The 15,930-nt window shown below is 39.0% G+C and overlaps 1 protein-coding gene across 1 annotated transcript in view; it reads left to right on the top strand.

The window, feature by feature from the left end:
- Positions 1-8,699, top strand: part of LOC120527122 (sodium/bile acid cotransporter 7-like) — a 181,528-nt gene extending 172,829 nt beyond the window's left edge. Inside the window, exon 5 of the mRNA XM_039750215.1 lies at positions 8,646-8,699. Coding sequence (XP_039606149.1) covers positions 8,646-8,672 — 27 coding nt within the window. The 3' untranslated portion in view covers positions 8,673-8,699. The remainder of the gene's footprint in view (positions 1-8,645) is intronic.
- The last annotated feature ends 7,231 nt before the right edge of the window (positions 8,700-15,930 follow it).

Raw genomic sequence — 15,930 nt, 5'->3', positions numbered from 1 at the left:
GCTATTGTTCCATCTGTGTCTTTTGTTGTTTAAGGCACAGCTGCCTCACTGCTCAGGTCACATTTTTAGCCACAGTAAAGTTGGTAGACACTTCAGTATCTCTCATGGACAATTAAAAGACCATGACACCATTATAACCCACTCAGAACTAGCTTTATTCCACCTTCATAACTGACTTTAATGCTTTTCCCCCCCGTGTTTGGTGATATTATCGAACATTTCCTCAATTTTGCAAAACTTCCGTGGGTTTGCTCAATACAAGTGCTATTACTGTATTTCATTTTTCTCTTTAAGTAACACTCAGTTTTACTTAGGTGCAATTCTTTGTTTTTGCTATTTTGAATATATTTACTATATATATTTGCTGAAAACCTTCTGATGATGCATGGGAGGCAGCACTTCGGCAACTTGCACCACTCTCATTTTATATTGCTTTGTATTAATGTAATAAAAGAGGCCTGTCACCTTGGCAATAAACCACATCTCATGCAGTTGATTTTCTTATACTTTGCATTATTAAATGAAAATGATTTGTAAGACATGAAACGGTAATAAATATTTCTCCACAAGCTGAACTGCAGGAGGCAAGCGGATGTCCATCAGTCCTACATTCCTTTTATAGTCGGCACAATAAAGAAATGATCTATCAATACCAAAAAATGACCAATACTAGGCTCACCAGGACGATATGTAAAAAATAGAGCTTATAAAGGATTTCCTTTATTAACTGTCATCATTTGCAGAATATATGTTCAAATAAATGTTGTATAATAACTACGTTCAGGATTAATAGGTCTCTTATGAGGAGGTAATGTCGTTCAAGATAGTGAGTGAATAATAGGCCACAGAATGGTAACATGCATATATTGTCCTGCTTACATGCTCTCCCTAGTGTGTTTCCCATTCATCAATGTCGGCAGGCTGGCTTCTCATTATAAGCCCCCACCTCCCTCGTTCCCATCTCCCCCCCTTCCACACATCGACTTAATTTCCTTAAGAGGACTAGACACCTGATTCAATTTAGCGCCCATTACAGAGAGCCAGAATTTGTTTTCTGCCCTGGCTGCCCCAAGATGAATAGTCATAAGCATTTGAAAAAAATGCTTCAAATATATTAAATGCTGTCAACATAATTTCCAATAATAGACCCATTGCTTTATCCCACAAGCTTATTAAAAGTGTTTTGCCCATCGAAAAAACACCTCCTTGATGCATTGTTTTTATGCATATTAAGCAACATGTGCTTGTGCATATTTTCCTGCTCAGTTTTATTCTCTGTATTTAAAAAATATACAAAATCTGTGGAGAATCTTAAGCCGATATTTTGCTGTGTCTGCCTGGCACGCGAAACACAAAAAGGGAGTCAGGCCTCCTAGATCTCACATAAAAGGCCAGAAATGTCGTTGAATCAGGTCAGGGTCCCAGAATAGGCCCAAATGCTTGACAGTCTAAAGCCCTCTCAAAAATGCAGGATTCTGACTGCCCTGACCCAGAAGTGGGGCTGTTAAAAGTAATCAGAATATAACAGAAAATGGAGAATTGAAAAACCTGCGAATCTCAAATCCAAACAAATAAGAAAATGTATGCAAATTTTAATATTCAAATGCATTCAGAGACATGGTAAGCTGGTTTGAAAGTTGGAGCATTTTTACGTTTTCTTGTCAGTTCTTCAGTCTGTTATCTCAGTTTTGTTTGTTATGTATTCTTGTAACAATGAGTGGTGATACTGTATTCAAATATAAAAGCGATAAGCTAATTTCATTACTTATACTGGAATTGTACATAAAATATGTTTTTTAATACCATTTTACAATGTCATGAGGCTGAAATTTCTTTCATAGACAGCAGATTCTAATCCAAGTGAGGGTTATCACCTCTACAGTACCATTACAGTGGTAAAGCATGGTGGTTGCAGAGCCAATTTGTGGGGTTGTTGTTCAGCAGCAGAGACTGGGAGACCAGACAGGCTTAAGGGAAGTCTAAACAGAACAAAGTACAGAAATATCCCTGAAATCCTGCTTCAGAGTGCTGTGGACCTCAGACTGGGCCAAAGGGTCACCTTGCAACAGGAGTAGCTTTGGGACAACTCTGGAAATGTGCTGAAGTTGCCCAGCCAGTGCACACATTTGAACCCAACAGAAAATGGCCGTCCACTGATGGTCTCCATCCATCATGACAGAGTTTGAGAGGATCTGCAGAGAAGAATGACAAAGAAAAATCTCCCAAGTCAGGTGTAGGAAGCGTATTGTGTCATAATCAAGAAGACTCCAGGCTGGAATCCCTGACAAAGGGGGTTCAAATAACTACAGTAGTAGTAGTGTTCATAAAATATATATTTTAATAACATTTTACAATGTCATGTGGCTAAAGCTGCTATCATAGACAGCAGATTCCAACTCAAGTGATTTCTGTGCTGCTGTTGGTTGTGGAGGATCTGTGTCTAATTGTTCAAATTTGTTGAACGTAAAAATATTCAAAGAACTACCTGGTAGTGATTTAACTCCTGTGTTGAAGTTTTAAGCTAAAATTGTTGGCTGCATCTGAGCATGATAGATAACAAATCATTGTGGCATTACAGTGTCAGAGATTTATCAAACCGTCATAATCTTTAGCTAATGTAGCTGTGAGGTTGTTTTTGGTGTAACGGAAATGCAGAGTACACATTTAGTCACTGTAGCTTAGAGTGCCACCAAAGCCGTCTTTTATACATTTCTACATAAGTTACTTTCATTTTTTACTTTTATCAACATGAACATCATGTTACCCATTTTTGATTTCAAGGAGCAGAAGAAATGAACTGTTCTGACCGAAGTTCATGCAAGATGATGTGCAGTCACAGAGACGAGTGAAGGTAGAGAAGCCAGACTGTTCACATATAATTAGACCTAGTGTTGCATCCTGGTACAGTAAGGAGCGGTACTTATCTTTTACGGTGATGAATAAATAATTTCTTTACTATCATATTGAGTAAAGAAAGAATACCACTGTTAGCGAATTAAATAAGTAAATATTGTGGCGAGTGGCTGGGCGTGGTACCCAGCCAGGATGCCCAGGAGGACTGGAGGAGGGCTTACGCCTCCTCCAGACCATGAGGCGGCGACCTCCCTGATGGCTTTGGGGACCAATGGAACGGAGCTTAGAAGCACAACCCTATAGGGGCCCGTGTTCACCGCCAGAGGGCGCACCAATGCCTATGGACCTCTGACCCTCAGCACTTCCGCCACACACGGAAGTGCTGGGGGGAAGAAGACCAGGGACACCCGGGGTGGTTCCGAATGCGCAGCCGGTACTACTGCCACACCAGGAAGGGGCAGAAGCTCATCAGGAAACACTTGGAGCACGTCCGGGTGTGTATAAAAGGGGCAGCCTCCGTCCATTCGATGGCTGGAGTCGGGAGTGCAGAGGACAAAGTCTTGGTGGAGAGGAGTGGAGGCGGCCTAAATTAGGAAGAGGCATTGTGTGAGGGCCTGGACTTTGGGGGAGTTCTGGGGTTGTGTGTGTTTCACTTGTAAATAATAGTTGTAAATAAACGTGTGTTGGGTCTATTAATGATGTCTGCCTGTCTGTGTCCGGGCCATCTCCCACAATACACATATCCTCCTTTTATTGTAACAGCTGACCATCCAACTACGCCTACAATTACCGTAGATCCCGTTATATAAGCCAAGAATTTCGTCCTAGAGTTTTGGCTTGGAGTTTGGGGGTCGGTTTATACAACGAGTATCGTTTCAGATTCAAGATTTCCAGCGTAATGCCGGTTTTGCCGATGAATACAGAAGTAAATAATAACGAAACCACAGAGCCATCTTTCAGATGAAGAAGTAACTTTGCATGCCGGTACTTTAAATTAAATAAAGAATTTATTCAAAAAAGTGTTTTAGTTGTTGATTTTATTAATAAAATTTATAATAAATTATCGGGAAGTTTAAAATGAAATTTTTTGTTTTGATGAGATTAAAAGCAGCTCCTTCAGTGCAGAAAAAAGTTCTGTATAGGACTTGTATGATTGTTTTTTAGCTTTAGGATAACGCCGGATCTGTGGCCCCGCTTCTGCTTTCTTTCCCTCCTCCGTCTGTGTCGTCTCCTAGACCTGACAACAATCCACGGAGAGCCCGCTGGTCTTGCTATGTTGTCTGGGATGTTGTGGGTGTCATGAAAAACACTCGAAACAGATGTCTGGCTCTGGACACCGATGTCTATAAGGTTCTGAATGGTGTAGCGGATGTTCGCCGAACCGATCGTGCACAAACAAGGACAAAAAAAAGTACAAAAACAACAAAAAAGTGCACTGAAAAGGAGAGCCCTGAGCCTCTGCGACCATGCGTGCCGCCATGCTCCTAGCTTAATCGAAGTAGGCTAGGCACTTTTTATAACTTTTTAGGTAGTACATTAGAAAAATTATTGGTGTTTTGGTAAATTATGCACATTATATCATATATCAAAAATTCCGGCAGTCTCAAATTCTCGCCGATAAACATTATAAATATATCCGAAGAGATACTTTTAAGGAAATTTAGAAAATTTTGCTTGGAGAAGGGGGTCGGCTTAAATACCAGCCATGGGCAAATACTGTACATGTAATTTAGTAGGTAGAGAAGGGGTTCGGCTAATATACCGGGTCGGCCTTTTTTCCGGGATCTGCGGTAAACGCACCACATCTTCTTGCTTCAGTGTGAATGACTGCAGGCATTTCATTATTTTTCTGTTAGGAGTGGCTGTTGAACAAGTAAAAGGAAAAAAATAAATACAAGCTGAAGTAATCACTCTCAAGGTAACATTAAAACAGTAACTGATTCGTGGTTGAATTTGCTGAAAATGTTTTTGTTTTAAGATGACAAAGTTTGCGAATTTGCCATATTTTCAGTCTTCAATGTGAGATTCTGAAATTTCAAAAATGTGTACAGCACAATGTATTTAACTTATCTCATGAAAATGTAAATGTTCCAACAAATTTCCTTGAAGAATAAGTGTATCAAATTTCACTAAAAATCAGTCAAGTTTTTTCATGTGTACAAAAGGATGTGACGACAGTGCTTTTCGTATCAAATGTTTTCTTTGTTGAGAAGAAGTGAGAAGTTAATTGAAAATTGCATAAAAACGGGCCTGCACCAAATTAACATCATTCTGGACAAAAATTTTTAATTACCTGTCAGACAGCCTTGGACTCACAATCCCTCCTAACCCATTAACAGCTGTGTTTGGGGTTCTTCCAGAGGGGCTTAAAGTGGAGAAAGACAAACAAATCGTGATGGCATTCACTACACTCTTGGCACGCAGACTCATTCTGATAAACTGGAAGAATCCAAACTCTCCTCTTTTAAGTCAGTGGGAATCCGATGTGTTATTATTTGAAATTGGAAAAAATCAAATACTCAGTTAGAGGATCTGTACAGACCTTTTTCAAAACATGGCAGGATCTAATCAGTAACATTTTAAAATAAGTTCATAAAGCACAGAAAATTTTTTTTTTTTTTTAAATTAGGTATGTTTACAAGCCTTAAATTTAACGTTATTTGGCTTGCTCGCTCTCTCAGGGGTGGGGATCGATCTGTTCTTAACTCAATTTTTCTTTTTGTAAAATCTTGATTGCTTTGTATGGATTGTAATAAAATTAATAAAAAGAAAAAAAAAAAAAGAAAATTGCATAAAAACAAAATCTAAAGAACAAAACTTTTTGGAAGCTGCATAAAAGACAAAGAAAAGATTGATGATCATTGGGGGCCGAGTTGTTTCACGATGACAGACAGACAGACAGACATGGCTAAAAATGAAGAAAAGTACTTTATAATCAAACAATGTATTAATTTAACATAGAGCAGAATGAGAAAACATGGAAAAAGTAGGTTTTTAAGGTGTTGAAAACCAAGACTCATCTAGATACAGTTCCTTACACAATGCAAGGTCAAAAAATCAAGAAACCGAAACAAGAACATAAAATGAAAGAAGAATCACAAATTAACCACAATCAATCATCAATGCTAAAGTGAAAACTTTAGATTCTCCTTAAATACTTGCTGGGACAGTCCTCCAGATGCATTATTATGTGGCCCCACCTCCTTTAGCTCCATACAAAGGAGACAGGACAGATAACAAAAAACATTGCCTAGAAACATAACATCAGACAAAATCGTAATATTCCAAAACTACAAAATTAAAACCCAAAACAGAATGAGTTACATATAAAATGTTAGATTAAAAACTACAACAAGACTTAATAAACAGGAAATAAATTTATGCCAGGAAACAACCCTGGTTAAAACATAGCCCTATTCTTTTACTTAATGCAGTTTTACAAGTTCTAAAATCTGTGTATTTTGTGTATTCTTTGTTAATTTCAAAAGGGAACACGTTTTCCACAACTAAAGCAGAAGTGCCCATAAACCCCTCTAGTACTGACTGTACAAAGCAGCAGTCGATTTGAATAGAGATGGAATCAGGACATGGATCATCAACAATAAGACAAGATATAGTAAACAGCTTAGGACGTGAGATGAAAGTCATAGAATCATAGAGAGAATGTCAGAAAACCAAAAGGACTAAATAGAGACACAGGCAAAATGTTAAGACGTAAATCTTGGTCAAGGGGCGGAAAAGAGATCAAAACCACAGATTCCTGTAAATGCTTAAACTAAAACGAAAAGTCTTAGAACATTAGAATAATCTAGAAGAGAACAGACTATTCAGCCTAGCATTGCATTAGTTTGCATCCACAAAATTCAACGATGAACTCTCTCTGCTGCTGGTGCATTGTGCTGATGATGTCACTCGTTCGGCAATTTCTGAATGTGGCCCTAAATACGGGTTCTCAAGATTGTTGCATCCAAAATGAAAGTAAGCTGGCACCTTAGTAGAATGTGTTTACCTTTACACACTTTTAAAAATGTGTTAGATTCAAAATCCATTCTGACAACCAGATTCCTTGACTTCTAAAACTTCAGTGTATTTCTGGAGGCCAAGGAGAAACAGTAAAAATAAAATTAAAATTAAACACTGCATCATGATACCTCTATGAAAACACTGACCATTTAATCTTGAATATGACACCCGATTTTTGTACTACCTAGATTCCTGCAAGCTTTCAGCTGCATATTATATGCACATAGATTGCTTTTGGAAACTTCATCGATGTAGTTCAGACAATACGCTTTAGAGATACAAGATGAGATGTTCAAACCAAAATGAAATCTAAATCAAATCTATATATTAAATCATTGCTAAGAATATCAAATCGTGTTAACAGTTGCAGCAATTGGAATTGTGTAAAATCAAGAGTTTGATGACAATGTTTGAGTATTGAATGATAGGTGTGAGTTGCCAGTCATCACAAATTTTACCTACATTGAATTTGATTTTAGTATATACAATGCCTACTATAATGTTTGGTTTAAAATGTATAAAGTAACATTTTGACATGATTTTTAACCCTCTTCTCCACAGTCTAAAATTACAAATCAAGCTATTCAGATATGATAAAGGTTCACATTGCAGGCTTTAAATAAAGGGTGTTTGCATACATTTCGGTCACAGCTTGTACAAATGACAACACTTTTTCTACATTGTCCTCTCATTTCAAACATTGTGGAGGGCTCTATACTTTCACCATAACTGCCTTGGCTGCCCCCCACAATTTTACAACAAGTTAAAACTTGGAGGTGCTGTTTTTTTTGCCCATTGTTATCACAGAATATTTTTAGCTAGCAGCACCACTCCTGTGAAGTTTGAATTAGCAATCGACCTTTATAAACGTTGAGAGTTGTTCATAGTTCATGTCTTACTATTATTCGTATTAACTGTGCATCATTAGTGTGTATCAGGTACAGCGTCAGTAAATTACCCAACCCTACTTTGTAGTACTAGGGTGTATTACCGTGTTAGCCATTATGAATGTTGTGTATTACATCTTGCCTGAAGAAGGAGCCTGAGCTGCCTCGAAAGCTTGCATATTGTAACCTTTTTAGTTAGCCAATAAAAGGGGTCATTTTGCTTGCCAACCCTATTTTGTAATCTTTTTAAGAAATGAAAATTAATATGTGCTGCCTGCATGCATTTTAATATGTATCTTCCTTGATTAAAATATGGATTCACTTTAAACATACACAGCAAAACCATTAGTGTCACTTTAGCTGTTAAAACAGGGGTTCTTAACCTGAGGTAGGGGCCCATGGATGGGTTTCAGGATGTCCGTGAGGGTCAGATAAAAAGGAACATTTATTTTCACTATACAGCCCGGTACTGTTGATTTTTCTCGTGTGATTTTTTTCTTGCAGGTTACGGTTCTCACTGTTATTTTTTGCATGGATTATGTTTCTTGCAAGTATTTATCTCGCCTAAGCCAAATGCATGAGTTACATACTCGTGAGAAAAATAACACACAAGGAAAATAACTGCAAGAAAAATGTCACACAAGAAAAATAGCAGTCACCATGGAGCCCTCCCCCTTGTCCCAATCAATGGTTTCCCATTGGAAGAAATGAAAGAACACGCATCCTGCCGCTGCTTGCAACGCCGACCTCTAGGCGTCTCATGACTTGCTGTTGGCCCATGTTTACCATTTAGACATGTGTCATCATTCTCTGCGCGACCGCCGTCTTGTGCCACTCCATAAGAGAAGGTACTAATTCTCACTTTCCATGGTTTATCCACAGCTTGGTTATCTTCTCATATACTGGTGAGGATTAATTGGATACAATTACTTTCAAGTGTGGCTGGCTGAAAATTGATGTGTGTGCATAAGGGTGCGGTATGGAGAAACGCAGGTGCAGGTGTCGTGAAAAACCAATCAGACTCGGTGTGTACCTGCTTATCTATTTGTCTATGAAGGTTTGGTTTTTTACTATAAAGTTTAATAATACTTTGTGTATGTCATATATGTATGAGACAAATCTCGATAAATAAAGTACATTCTGTTCATTGCATGCAAAGTTGTGTTTATGTGAATATTTCTGGGTCCATAGCTTTCATCAGATTTTTAAAGGGGTCTGTGGCTCAAAAAAGGTTAAGAATCACTGTCTTAAAAAGTTAAGAAAGTGTATATATTGTAATGAAATGCAAAGACAGAAAGAGTTGGGGCACCTCAATGCCAAACACTTTATATTTATTGACCAAAATAAAGAAATAAAAGGCAAAAAGGTTTATAGATCTTTTCAGACTACAACCAAATTATCAACTGAGGCAAAAATGGCTCTGCTTCCTCTTAAGAGGAAGCCAGACCGGAAGTGGCGGGGCCAGGAGATGGTAACCTTGCAGTGATGTCACTGGGACTGGTGGTCATCCAATCTGTAGGGATCAAAAGGAGGAGGAGCATGTTTCCTGTAGGGGCTAAAGTTCCCTAGTTGGAATAAGTTTGTTTTTAGTAACCCGAAGCTATATAGTGTGACAAGCAGAGACATGAGACATGGCAAAGGTTTGGGGCATCCACCCGCATAATCTGTATCCTGGCTGCACAAAGTAAATGTTTGAATTGTAAGTCAAGTTTACAAGACAGAGTCCAAAACAGAACTGAATTCCAGGGGAAAGGAGTGAGGCTTTATAGGAAGTTTGGGGGAAGTGATGTCGTCCTCGGGGCTGGGACCGGAAGTGATGTTGTCCTCTGGGCCGGGACCAGAAGTGATGCCGTCCTCAGGCTCGGGGCCGAAAGTGGCATGTTCTGAGTCAAGGCAGTGGCTCCTGGTGGGATTTCCCAGGAAAGGTCTGCAGGGAACTTAGAAAGAGCGTTAGTGCACCCTGCCACCCCCTGGGCAGATGTATTACCATCATTCTCCAAGCCCTTCAGCTGCCTCCTATTCACACGTGTGTGACATTAGATATAATATTAAAAGGTGATACCTCTCCCATAGTGATATGGCAATAAGAAATCACATAAGAGAAAATAACTTAGATTTCTTTAATGACGGTTTACACAGCATTACAAACGAGGAAGCCATAGCAAGACTTTATCAAGGTGGGATCTCGATGTATACAGTCTGCCATTTTCGTCGCTGCGATGGAAGGATTTTCAGAACGGATGACGATATCACCCATCTGTCCGTCGGCTGCTGTCCAAGTCTTTTATACTATTTTCTCCACGTGCAGGCCCTTACTTAGGTTCCAAACAAGGCAAGGAGAGGATTCAATTTCATCTCTAACATACAGAAATAGTACAAAACCCATTTTTGTAGTTGTCCCCATCTCTCTTCAAATGCTTGCCTAGCAGTTCTAAATGCTGAAAGCCCCTGTGTAACAGGCGCCAACCCTTTGCTCGGGGTGGATTTGCAACTAGATGAGCTCTCAGGTTGTGTCCTAATCGCACATGTGTGAGCATACATGTACCAAAAAAAAAATTTAGAACTTAAGATTGACTTTAAGTTTTTACCAATCACCACCACTCAAAACAAGTGACGTTAGCGAGGGACTATCAACTAGTAACTTACTGAATTTACTAGTCCTGTTAGAGGGAGTCATGAACAAACAAGATAAGAGCGAATGATGTATTCACATACACCCTTTATGTTTAGATAGCAAAAGGAAATGAACAAAATTGCAGAATTTGATGTCGGCACTGGCAAATGAAACGAAACTCCACCGCTAGCTTAATTAACTTTACCAATGGGTTTTCCAACAGCCCCACTACAGAGTATATTGGAAAGTCTACAACTACATAGTTGCTAAATATTGAAGGTCATTGGAATTGTCTGATACCCTCAAGCTGCCAAATTCATTGGTACTGTGGAAACCAGGGGTACGTACAGCCTTCCCACTCCGACATAGACAGGCTGAGACAGTAGTTTAGCACACTTTATTTATAGTGGGGAGACTCTTTTCGTACTCCCCAGATTACAGCACAACAGAGCAGCAACATAGACAATGATAGTCTTTTTCTCCTTTTTGCCTCCACTCCTCCTCTCAAGCTTCATCCTTCTTCCTCCTCCCAACTCTGGCCCTTGAGTAGTGGTGACTGGCCCCTTTTATAGGACACCCGGAAGGACTCCAGGTATCCAATGACCTTCCGGCAGCATTTCTGGGTGTAGCAGAAGTGCTGTCAAACAGGTCTCGGTAAATGTTCAGGTGCCCCATGTCAGTGGCCACGGGCCCCAGCAGGTTTAAACTTCCATGTTCCAAACCCGTGACCCCGCTGCAAGCCAAAGGGGTTGCCCTCTATTGGTCCAGGGGAGATAATGACCTGAAAAAGCTCTCCCTCCCGGTCCTTCCAGTACTAATGTATGCAACTTCTGTTCCAGCCCTGAAGGTGTGCATCTTTGCAGTTCATTGTTACAACAGATACAGAACATGGCTGGAATCCAGGATGTCATAAAATATGTTTCAACAAAAAACTGTCATTTACATTGGTATAACTTTTTCTTCCTCTTTATCTTTTCCCATTTCTGTGTGGGGCTAATGTGTTTGATCAACCTCCTCTAAACAGCTTGGTCTTGCACCTCCTCACCAATCAAGCTCTTTTCCTTCAAATCTTCTTTTACTTTATCCGTCCACTTCCGCTTTGGCCTCCCTAGCTTTCTATTCCCCTAGACATCCATTCCCATCACTCTTTTGCACACCTATTCACTATTTCTCCTCATCCCATGTCCATACCATTTAAGCCTACTTTCCTGTACTTTCTAAGCTATCTCTCCCACTTTTGTTGTACATCTGATTGTCTCATTTAATTTTCTGTCTGTTTTTGTAACTTCAGCACATCCATCTCAACATTCTCATTTCTGCCACATCCAACTTCTTCTCCTGCACTCCTGTTACTGCCTATGTTTCATCACCATACATCATTATTGGTCTTACCACTGTCTTAAAAACCTCACCTTTAACCATCACCTTAATTCTTCGATCACACCATACTTCTGATACCTTCCTCCAGTTGTTCCATCCTCACTGCACTCTATGGGTTATCTCTGCATCTACTTTTCCATATTGGAGTACTATTGATCCCAGATAGTTACATTTCTCCACTGCTTGCAAACAGCTTTCAAACATCTGAATCCTGATCATCATTAAATATCAAATATTCTGTTTTCTTCTTCTTGTTTATCTTCAACCCTCTATCTTCCAAAGCCCTTCTCCTTTCTTTCAGCTTCATTTTTTCTGGTGCTACACAACACAGTATAACTGGACTTTTATTATTATTTTTTTTAATGAATATATGCCTAACAAAAAATATTAGGCCCACCCTTTTATGAATTGTCTTTACAACAAGAGAAAAATTAAATGTGCCTCTGCAGCATAAATGGAGTTAATTCTTTAGGATTACACATTGTAACATTACAATTAGAAATCCAGTTGAAGAGGTGTGTGTATTTTGAATATTACCTGTAATTTTGGTGTTGCATTCTTACAATGTTACATTTTTATAAGTGACTTATTATTTATCTCTAGTATTTTTATTTTGTGTGTGACAACTGACTCATGGTTGCTTTTGCAGCACAGGTCTAAGAACAAAACTAGAAACTTACAAGCAAGCGTTCTGCCTGGCTGTTAATCAGATACTTTAAGATGGCATTCCAGTTCTTATATATAGTAATTATTAATGTGTTTAAAGCAAGTTATAGTAAAACAAACAATTTTAAGATTTTCAAAACTAATATAGAAACTTGTTGCCTCCTAACATTCATTGTGCTGTATGTTCTGCATAAAGCATGGCTGATAATGACAGTACAGTTAAATGCTGAAGAAATTAATTCAAATGGATGCATGCATTTTTAAGGTTTTGGTAGCTTCACATAATGTACAAGTGGTAATAAGAGAGATCCTGCTGATACTGTGCTGTCAAAAAATAAATAATAGGGTGTGATCATGCAAAGTATAACAACCGATCCCAAGAAATGTTGGGGTGCCAGCCGGGTTACCCTGTTTAATTGTCATAGTAACTTTTCAACTGAAATGGCACATATAATAAGTGTAACTGAAAACAAATGGTTTCTAAAGCACTCAGGTCTAACTCACAGAAGGTTAACGTTAGTCCAGAATGAGACACCACTTTCTGTGAACACCTCAGAACTGCAAACAATACATTAGAAGTAAAGGGTGTGTCACACTCTGTCTAAAGGACTGATTTTAAGAGAGCTGATGATGAAGTGCCACAGGAGATGAGGATTTCAGTTCTCCCAAATCAACAAATACGCCTAATGACACCAGTAGATGCACAGTTGAGGCTACACCACATCCACCTTCTGACTGTCTGCCTAAATGCATAAATAGAGAAATGTAACATTGTTGCCTAATTGGAAATGCAAACATGCCAGGACTAAATAGCCACAGAGTTTTAACACGTTGTACTGTATATCCTTAGTCCACAATGCTTATCTAAACTCCATTCACTGTTGTTACGCCATGCAATGATGCATTAGTTAAATTGACAATGACAGAAAGGTATGGTAGCAGACAGAGGTGTTTCTTAAATTACGTGGAGCCCTGTAGCTGTTGTGGTCTATGTGTGTGTTTGTGTGTCTGTCTGTCTCCACTGTCACAGGGCTCATTACAATGTGCAGATTAATTATTAAGCTTCAGTTACCTTGTGCTAGTGAGCTCCTTAATGGATAACAACAATTTGAATTTTCTCTCTTTATTCCTGTCTTTTATTTTGTTTTGTTTGTAGGTTTAGCTCTCTACATGAAACCCCAATGGTTGTTTAAAGTGCATAAACTGGGAACAGTTGGTTTAGGAAGAAGCCTGGTGGGTGTGACCATTGCAGTGCAGGATTTCAGTGACGATTCACTACACACTTCTTTAACGGGTTGTCCCGCGACATGTTGTGTAAGGCCTAACATTACAGACCACAGCATTACAAGATGTTTTATGAAACAAACTTAATATACATTTCTAAATGTCAGCATACAATTCATTACTATTGCATTCATTTTGCATAATGATTTCTATTATTGTTTATTTCCTATTTTTTTATTTCATTATTTTTAATGCAGTCCTAATGCAGTCATGAGTCCTGGAGTCCTGCAACTAAGCATTTCACTACAAATTGTTCCAGGGCTGGATTAGCCATTAACACTAGAATTACCAGAGCCTGCGAAAAAACTTATCTGGCCCACCTTAAATCCCTTCGCACCTCTCCGTCGGCGTCTTTTGTCCTGTAAATGTGCCGATAAAGACAAGCAGCCTGCTTTTCCATCCCCCCACCGCCGCAGAACGTGCACAAAGTTCTCCTACCTCATACCTTGATTATCTGGGAGTGAAGTGCTGGAGTTTTAGAGTGGAAATAATTGATCGTTATTTGGAACACATGCATTTCATGTGTGTTCCGTTTCTACAATAATTTTTCATATTTTAGTAATAAATGACAAAATGTAGGCATAAACTATATAATGTGTGAAGCCTGAAGTCCAAAGATCAAATAAACACTTTCACAATAGGTTCAAGGACAATACAACAGGTAGCGTATATGTAATAATTGTTGACTTGTAATCAAGAGTCCCCGGTTCGATCCTGACTGTCTCCTCCATTTACTGTTTTCAGTAGTGAGCTGCTCTTATTGTTAATATTATACAGTACACACATGCATTTGGCTTGCGTCTGTAACAGCCAGTTTACATTTATAGCACTTGTAAAAGTTACAGTTTTTGTTTTTCACTTTTATTCTCTCATTCACGATCACGATATATACTACCACCCCCCTTCCCACCCAGAGATTTGACGCGATAACTTTTTTATTTGAAACTGGGAATAACTGTAGATGTGAGTGGTGTTTTGAGGCAGTAGAACTGGACATTCTCTGATCTAAATGGGTAAAACCTAGCACACAAACGCTGGTGAATCTGCCTTCTTCGTATCTCACCGTCACTTGATTTTTTTTTTTTATTCAGTTTTACTGAGTGTTCCTGCTCACGCTGAATTAGTGTGCACCTTATGGTCCATGATGTCAAAGCCACAATGACAAAAAAAAATACAGACATAGGTATATATCCTATTTAGAATTATTCATTTTATGACCTGTATAGTACATTTTGGAAAACATTGTGGCACGGATGCAACATTATTCATATTATTCATTCGCATATCATCTTGCAGTTGTAATCAGTGACAGCATGTTTTTTTTTTTTTTCCCCGATCTTGCCAGTCCCCACATTTTGCAGTATTTTATGTTTCTTTTGTACTCCAGGACATGCAGAGGAAAGAATAGTACAGAGAGGTCAGTTCAGCGCTATATGCAATCATCAGATTCCAATGTTAACAGTTCCCACACACCCAAGGATCGTCCTTCCTACATTTACGACATGTGTACCTGTTGCAATGTACAAAAAAAAGATATGTGAGCTGAGGGTGTGGTGTGTAGATGTGTGCAAAACTGGTTCAGACACAGAAAGCAGAGGGTGATGGTGTAAGGAACCTTATCAGAATTGGCCAGCAGGAGTCAGTGCTGGGGCTGCTCTTGTTTTAAATAGACGTAAATTATTTGGATAGCAATATAAATAATAAAGCTGGTTAAGCTTATAGATGATACCAAGTTAGGTGGATTGGCAGATGATAACCTTGAATCCTTTGGATCATTACAGAGAGACTTAGACAGCAGACAGGCTTTGGCAGATTTGTGGTGGGTGAAATTTAATGTCAATAAATGTAAAGAATTACATATAGGAAGCAGAAATGTGAGGTTTGAATACACAATGGGAGGTCTGAAAATCGGGAGTCCACCTTATGAGAAAGATTTAGGAGTTGTAGTGGACTCATCAGTATCAGACTGCCATTAAGAAGGCTAGCAGAATGTCAGGGTTTATAGCGCCTTGATGTGTGTTTATAATACACTGGTGAGGCCTCACCTGGAGTCCTGTGTGCAGTTTTGATCTCCAGGCTACAAAAAAGGACAAAGCAGCACTAGAAAATGTCTAGAGAAGAGCAACTCGGCTGATTCCAGGGCTACAGCGGATGAGTTTTAAGGAAAGATTAAAAGAGCTGAGCCTTTACAGTTTAAGCAAAAGAAGATGAAGAGGAGACCTG

The sequence above is a fragment of the Polypterus senegalus genome, chromosome 4, assembly GCF_016835505.1.
Source record: "Polypterus senegalus isolate Bchr_013 chromosome 4, ASM1683550v1, whole genome shotgun sequence".
NCBI classification, from domain to species: domain Eukaryota; kingdom Metazoa; phylum Chordata; class Cladistia; order Polypteriformes; family Polypteridae; genus Polypterus; species Polypterus senegalus.
Note: the sequence above shows the minus strand (reverse complement) of the source record. Positions and strands in the feature narration are given on the sequence as shown.